At 35.3% G+C, this 8,042-nt stretch overlaps 1 protein-coding gene across 1 annotated transcript in view; it reads left to right on the top strand.

The window, feature by feature from the left end:
• The first annotated feature begins 738 nt into the window (after positions 1–738).
• Positions 739–8,042, top strand: part of LOC136024698 (putative ankyrin repeat protein RF_0381) — a 31,482-nt gene continuing 24,178 nt past the window's right edge. Inside the window, exon 1 of the mRNA XM_065700114.1 lies at positions 739–1,198. Within this exon, the coding sequence (XP_065556186.1) occupies positions 739–1,198 (460 nt within the window). The remainder of the gene's footprint in view (positions 1,199–8,042) is intronic.

Here is an 8,042-nt window from a genome sequence, read left to right as displayed (position 1 = left end):
CCCTGCAAATTATTACCGGAATTATTTGATCCACCTCATGAACTAATCTGGGGTATTTGCAAACCAAAATCTCTTCCCCGTCGTTTTTCTTGTATCTTAGTCGCTTCAGTAGACTATATTACCCGGAAAGTACCAGAAACTGGGGTGACTTCGTTTTTCACCTCCAAACGACTATTGATCACCTGAGAAGTATATACAGTAGCCCAGCTTCTATTATAGGAGGAGGCGTTAATGAGACCAAGAAGAGTTGGTTATCATCTTGTTTGTCTTTAAAATAAGTAGTGCAAATACTCACCCACTCTTCGAGGAGCATATTGGATCTTACAGATTCGGCCATCTGTGAATACGGTCGATGATCGGCACACATGACTTCCCCGAGGTGCACAGTAACGAGCCCTTTGATACTAAGGTATCTGATTTCAACGCCACTTTATACTCTAAACCTAGAGATCTTTACAACAAAATCATTTGTTGTTAGTGAATACGAAAAACTATGGATCTCTCCAGCTATTAAATCACTATTGAAAGAGATGTTTTGCCTCTACTCCTGTGGTGATATTATCAACGACAAGAAATTGCGGAATCAAATAGTATCTTTGGTAAAGAAAGCTAAAGCTCGCTACGGTTGTGAAACCATGCCCTACTAGTTACCTACTTCAGACCCCAAAAAGTGGCACAACGCTGTGAAAAAAGTGGCCGGCTAAGGTTATGACAGCAATGTAAAGATCAGCAATGAAGATGGGTTTAATCAATGCAAAAGAAGTGAGAGAATTTTTCACCAAGATCTGCACTACCTATCCACCTATTACGGCTGATGGAAAGTCCACCATACTTGAAAAATGTGAACCTGAGAGTGACATAATTGTCAGTAAGTTCGACGTTTACATGGAATTACAGAAGATCAAACCGAATACATCTTCATACCCTGATGAATTACCTGTCAAATTTCTATGTGAATATGCAGCTTTCATAGCATTACCACTGTCCATCATCATAAACGAGTGTTTTGCTTCCGACTATTTCCCATCAGTGGAAACGGGCTTTATTAGAGTTATTCCTAAAGCCCCCTTACCCCTTAGTGCATGCAACGATCTCCGCCTGATCTCACCTACACCTTGTCTGGTGAAAGTAACAGACGTCTTCGTACTCAAGTTTCTTCTGAAACAAATTCATGGGCGTATTGATAAATTCCAGTACGGTGGGCTCCCCAATTGTAGCAATACAATCTATCTAGTATGGATTTTTTGCTGCGTCTGCGAATGACTCGAAAAAAGGTAGCTGTTTCGTCAACATTTGCGCAATGAATTATAGAAAGACCTTTGACATAATCTGCCTCCTGACTGCAGGCATGAATCTCCATGAAATGGGTGCCGAATGGGTGTCCGCGAAAACGATTCGGATTCATCATGGTCAGGTATTTCTTGCGGGACACCACAAGGCACAAAATAAGCTGGAATAATTTTCCTGGCTACAATTAACTCCCTGCTTAGTTTCACGACGACCGTTGCAAGTTTGTAGATGATCTGTCCATAGTGCTCGCTTACCTAGTCGAAAACACTATCATAACAAATTAGTTTTCAGACCAATTATTTAATAAGCTAAAGACCGAATGCTCTAGTCATGACCTTACCATTAACGTAGCCAAGTCGAAGATAATTCGTTTCAACCCTCTGAAGCAAAATATAGATATGCCTCTAATCCCTATTCCCGATTGTGTACGAAATGAAAATCTTGGGAGTAACTTTTACTTGTGACTGTAGTTTCAGTGCTCATATTAATTCAGCCGTCCATAAGGCTAATGTAAGCCTTCAGACGCTTACCAAAATGGGCGTTTTGGGTGTGATACCGAAAGTCTTCTCAATGCCTACATGTGTTATGTTCCCCCGTTAATGAATCGATATGAATGCAGTATGATATGAATCATATCATACTAAAATTCATTACAGCCAACTTAGAAAAAATTATCCAACACCAAAAGAAACCCGTTTTTCAAAGAAATGGTAGAGAACCAGAAATGGTAGGGTAAAAAAAAGCACAGAGAATTGTCAATCTATTATCTAAATAAAGAATAGATACAAATTTGCTTGTAAACAAATTTACAAATAAATGAACATATAATTTTTTAAGTGTATGTTAGGCCTTGATAATAAGTTTAATGGGTTAGTACTAAGAGGGGATATAGGAATAAAGTGTATGAGACGGAGTAGGTTAATTAGTATGGTTAAATATTGGGAAAGGGTATCATCGATAGAAGATAATAGGCTAGTTAAACAAGCATTTTTAATGATGCTTCAACATAGGAGGAAGGATTCGTAACCAAATCAGGTGAAGAATATATTAGACCATGTAGGGCTAGGTAATTGCTGGAATGAGGGACAGGGGATAGGAGAGATGGTAGGGACTGTATCTAGGTTAGTTGCTAGTTGGCTAGAATCTCGGGAAGTTCAGGTTTGGCAAGCTGAGAAGGCTACTTCGCCGTCCCTTGGGATATATGCGGAGGTCAAGGAGAACTGGGGCGAAGAAATTCATCCAATAATGAAAATAGCTCCGGATGATTTGAAATAGGTAATGCATTTAAGGGGAAATTTTATGCCTCTTGGAGAACGTAGGAAATATTTAGGGAGAAATAGATTGAGGGATGGTCCTTACAGTTGCCCTATGTGTGGAGATATGGATGAGTCTTTGCAACATTTTTTAGGGGATTGTAGGGAGTTGAGGGATTTGCGCTTGGAAATATTTGGTAAGGAATTTAGGGGGAGAGATTCGATTTAGAAATTTTGAGAAGTAGGCGTTGCTTAACTATAAATATTATTGGAAAGTTTGTCCGGGTAGGTATGAGGTATCGTGATGTTTTCTTAAACAATTAGTTTAATGTCTTTTCAGTCTATGTTTGTTGCTGTATTTTTTACATTTGTTTTGTGTATGTCACCATGGCCCAAATGGGCTTTTCATGTGAATAAATCTATCTATCTATCTATCTATAATAAAAAGCTGTAATAAAAAGAACAGCTTCCAACAAGAAAATTCTAGTCAAATAGCTATAGATTTTTTTACCTATTAATTAATAAAAAATAAGTTTTTTTGTAACTGAAAATAAAGAGTAACATTAAAACTCAAAGCGAACAGAAATTATTTCATATATTGAGTATTGAGGGGTTGCGACCTCCTCAATACCTTGCTCTATACGCTAAATTTTGACTGTTTGTCCCAATTTTTTAAGAACAACTCTTTAAACACAAGGGTAGTTTACTTAGAATAGGATGCTTTTTTTTAAGGGAGAACTTTCCAGGGGAGTTTTAGACTAGGGTGATTGACAGAATTCCTATACTACATTCCTTTTATTTGTCTTATTTCTTTTTCCCTACTCAATTTTGCATGTGAAGATGTTCCAAGGGAATGCCCGGGGGAAATGTTCAGCGTATTTGGATCTCCGAGAAATAATTTCCAGGGAGGGGGGAATTTTCGGAGTGATGAGAACAACGAAAAGAACTTAAAGCCTTTTTAAAATAAAAGTAAGCCAAGGAGAATTTCTCAGGCGGAATCTTTTCCGGAAAAGATTCCGAATGGGGGGGGGGATTAGCAAGGATGGAATTGCCTGGCAGGGGTTTTACGATGGGTTGTGTATTTTAAGGTGGGTTGTGTATTTTACGCGGGAGGAACTTTCCACAGAGGATTTTCCTGTGAGGGGAGGGAATTTTAATGGGGGGCGAGCCAGATTTACCGCGACTATTTGAAAAACAACAAGAAAATAAATTAAAAAAAAAATAGGTTTTTTCAACTGAAAGTAAGGAGGAACATTAAAAATTAAAACGAACACATAAATCTCAAATTATAATACCTTAAATTACGCTGCTGGCAAGATAAGGTGGCGGTGGCTTCCTTTATATTTCATTCTGATACTATTGTGTCGACTTGAATTCCTTAAGATAACTGAATTTGTGTTTGATTTATGTAGTATATGAAGGGCAATCACTCTTACCACATTTTTTCTCTTTTTTGTAAAAAAAAATAGGATGATGGATTAATTTTGATTATGGTATAATTTGCAAACGTTCATTTGAGTCAGTGTTCTATAGTAAGGTATTACTGTTGGAACACGAAATTCGCTATTTTAGCGAAACTAAAGAGAAAATGATTACTTTACTTTCTGCAAATGAGACTTGTATCTCATTCAAGTGAGTATCTCATTCAATGAGACTTGTATCTCATTCTAAACAAAACAAGACATCTTGACTTGCTATGGTAAGAGTTAGTGCAGTAATTGTTTTGTTTTTTTCATGCGTATTTTTTTCCTCCTCCTTTTCTTTTTCCTCTACTCCATCTTCTCATGTCATGTGAATGATGGATATCTAATAAATAAATAAACATTCAATAGGATTTATCTGTCCTCTCCTGTACTTAAATTTGGAATGATTTAATCGTTTATTTTTCTTTTTAAACATCTATCTTTTATTTTAACCCATCTTTAGCATCTATTTTGATTACAAACAACTTTTGCCTTACTTTTATTGGGTCTTATCAAATTTCCAGCGTTTTGAGGGCTGTCCCCCTTGGCTTATGCGGCAAAAAGGACCAAACGCAAAGTTATCAGAAAAATAATATTTGGAAACTTTGCATCTCCAAACTTACCTTTTTTCTTCTTTTCTTTTTCTCTTTTCTGTTAGTAAGGTCATTTAATCAAATTTGTCTGGAATATGAGGTATTCTTTTATTTGAACCTAATTTAAAAACAAAATAAATCATCTATATTGTACTATAAAAGTGATTAATCACTCGAAGATGTCTATGTTTTCTTTTTTCCTACAGCAACGGGCAGTGGCAAGTCAAAGAAAAAAGCCAAACATGCTGCAGCAACGATAATTCTAGAAAAAATTAAGACTGCGGTTGCTACAAAAGCAATGACTGAAGCTGGGGAAAGACTGAAAGGGATGAACTTACCCTTAGAGTAAGAAATTTGTCTTTAAATTTTTAATATGCTCTCCAATACCTATTAAAAGTCTAAATAGTCGAAAGGCTATCCCCTCTCTCACTCTCTCTATCTCTTTCTGTTTCTGTTTTAAGGTTACTGTGAAAATTGAATGTTTACCAATACCTCAGAAAGGGCTTCTTTTTTTATTTGTATTTCTAAGGTTTGTCTTTTGTGTTTTGCCTTGGATTTTTATCTACATTTTATTCTTCTTCATTCACTAAGGACGGCCAAGTGGATGTTTGACCGAAAGATTTGCATTATCTGTTTTGTTTTGTATTTTTCACTATCATGAATTGAAAGTGCTCCATAAAAACTGCAGTTTTTCTCGTTTTCTTAACTAAACACTAAGATAAAAAATTCTTTGTTCGTGATGTTAAGAAGATATATATGTGTCAGATTTTCGTAGCCATTTCATGTGTTGTTACGTCCCAGTCGTTACTCCTAATAACTGGATTCTAGAACGCATGTAAAAGTTTTTTACGCCTTAAATATGACTTTATTTAATGGAATATTGGGTAAAATCAATAGCCAGTTATAGTGGTCTTTTGTCCGAAAAGTATGCAAGGCTAGCTGCACAAAACAAACAAACATTAAACAGTTTGTGGTAACGAACTAGTAAGGAGCGACCCGGCTCAATAGTAAACAAAACTCTAAAAATCAAAATTCTTATGCTAAAAGATACATCAAAAGAATCAGATTTTTATGCTGATTTTAAATATATAAGTTTCATCAAATTTAGTCTTTGTCATCAAAAGTTACGAGCCTGAGAAAATTTACCTTATTTTCGAAAATAGGGGGAACACCCCCTAAAGTCATAGAATCTTAACAAAAATCACACCATCAGATTCAGCATATAAGAGAACCCTATATCAAAAATTTCAAGCTCCTATCTACAAAAATGTGGAATTTCGTATTTGTTGCCAGGAAACAGATCACGGGTGCGTTTTTTTTTTTTTTTTTTTTTTTTTTTTTTTTTTTTTTTTTTTTTTTTTTTTTTTCCCAGGGGTCATGGTATCGACCAAGTGGTCCTAGAATGTCTCAAGAGGGCTCATTCTAATGGAATTTAAAAGTTCTAGTGCCCTTTTTAAGTGACCCAAAAATTGCAGGGCATCTAGGCCCCCTCCCACGCTCATTTTTTTCCCAAAGTCAACGGATCGAAATTTTTAGATAGCCATTTCGTTCCGCATAGTCGAAAACCATAATAACTATGTCTTTGGGGATGACTTACTCCCCCACAGTCCCAGGGGGAGGGGCTACAAGTTACAAACCTTAACCAGTGTTTACATACAGTAATGGTTATTGGGAAGTGTACAGACGTTTTCAGGGGGGATTCTTTTGGTTTGGGGGTTGGGTTGAAGGGAGGGGGCTATGTGGGAGAATATATACTTGGACGAATTTGTCATGGGGGAAGAGAAACTCAATGAAAAGGGCGCAGGATTTTTTAAGCATTACTATAAAAAAAAAATTTCAACTACTTATTCTACGGCCTTTCTGATTCAGGAGTCATTCTTAAAGAATTGGGACAAAACTTAAGATTTAGTATAAAGAGCGAGGTATTAACGAGGGGACAAACCCCCTCATATACATAATAAAAATATAAGAATATAAAAGTTTTTTACGTAAGTTAATTCTTAAGTTACGTATATTTTTTTACTAATAAAAACACTTTACCAAAAAAGCTATTTTCTCTGGATTTCACTAGCTATTGTAAATTAAACTCATTTTTATTTAGAATTGATAAAAGAAATTGTTCAGTTTGTGAATTTAGTGATGGAGAGCCTTGGTATCATTTTTTTTTGGGGGGGGGGGATGTTCAAGACTTATGAAAAGGACAACATTGAGATGCAAGTCAAGTCACAAAAGTTTTTGCTTCTCCTTAAAGTTTAAGTTTTCGGTTTTCATATTGAAGTTCTCTTATATATTAAAAAAGTTAGTTTGTTTTAATATAAATAAATTTTATTTTACATACCAATAGCGGCGGAGTGAAATATCGGTTCTCATCTGTTGCGCATCAAGTTTGGAGGACAATATACAGCCTTTTTCTTTGTGAGAAAATTTGATTCCCATTTTGCATTTCGTATCAAATTTAGTAGAAAAGTGAACATTTTTAATTCTGTAGGATCGGAAAAAATTTCTAGAACTTAAAACTGGTTTACATGAATGAAATAGTGAAAAAGAAAAAGTTTTTCGCTGGTTCTGGAAATGCTGTTTTTAATCAGTTCTAAGTTATAATAAGAGCTGATCACAAGTAGGGAAGAATAATAAAGGCATGTAAAAACCATTAGCTGATTTTTACATGTTCAACAGCATCCACAGACCCAACAATTGTTGGGTCTCATTTATCATCTGTGGTAAATTATTCAAATGAGCAGAGAGAGACAGAAGAAAAGAAGAACACTGCCACTGCAGACCTAGAAAAGTTTTAGTGCGTTTCGAGGATTATTTAGCTGCCTGAAACTTCAAAAGTGAAGAAAATCATCTTGTTGTTTGTCGTAAAATAAGAATCACTAAATTTTTTTAGCGGTTTGAGGTGATAATGGGAAACTTGCAAAAATAAGCTTTTGCAAGTTTTATCTCGCAATAGTAAAATTTTTCGCAAAATTTTATTTTGTAATAAATAAAATTTATTTATCTGGCATATTTTCAACTTATTTTTCAGTCTTCAAAAAACCAATTTTTTAAGGAAATTTGGTGGATAGGTAGAGCTGAAGCTTAGATGTGAATGGAAATGTCGAATTACGTTGAAGGGTTAAAACCACAGGACTTCAGAAAAATAGCATGCCAAAAACTTGCATAGGAAAAAAATTGATTCCTTTGTTTGACAACACTCCAAATTCTGTCAAAGAAAAACAAGGAATGCAATTGGGTTTGAATCTTGATACTTGATACAATGACAGCTTTTTGAGCATAATAATAGGTTAATTGAAAAGATTGCCTAAAAATGACTAGTGGCGGTTTTAGTCTTCCTTGCACCCGGGTCAGAATTATGATCTTAACCCGATGACCCATTCAAATTGCTCCTTTAAAGTAATGATCTGTTCTTTATTTATTTATTTATTTTTTCACTTGTTTAC

The sequence above is a fragment of the Artemia franciscana genome, chromosome 3 (assembly GCF_032884065.1).
Source record: "Artemia franciscana chromosome 3, ASM3288406v1, whole genome shotgun sequence".
In the NCBI taxonomy this organism is placed as follows: domain Eukaryota; kingdom Metazoa; phylum Arthropoda; class Branchiopoda; order Anostraca; family Artemiidae; genus Artemia; species Artemia franciscana.
Note: the sequence above shows the minus strand (reverse complement) of the source record. Positions and strands in the feature narration are given on the sequence as shown.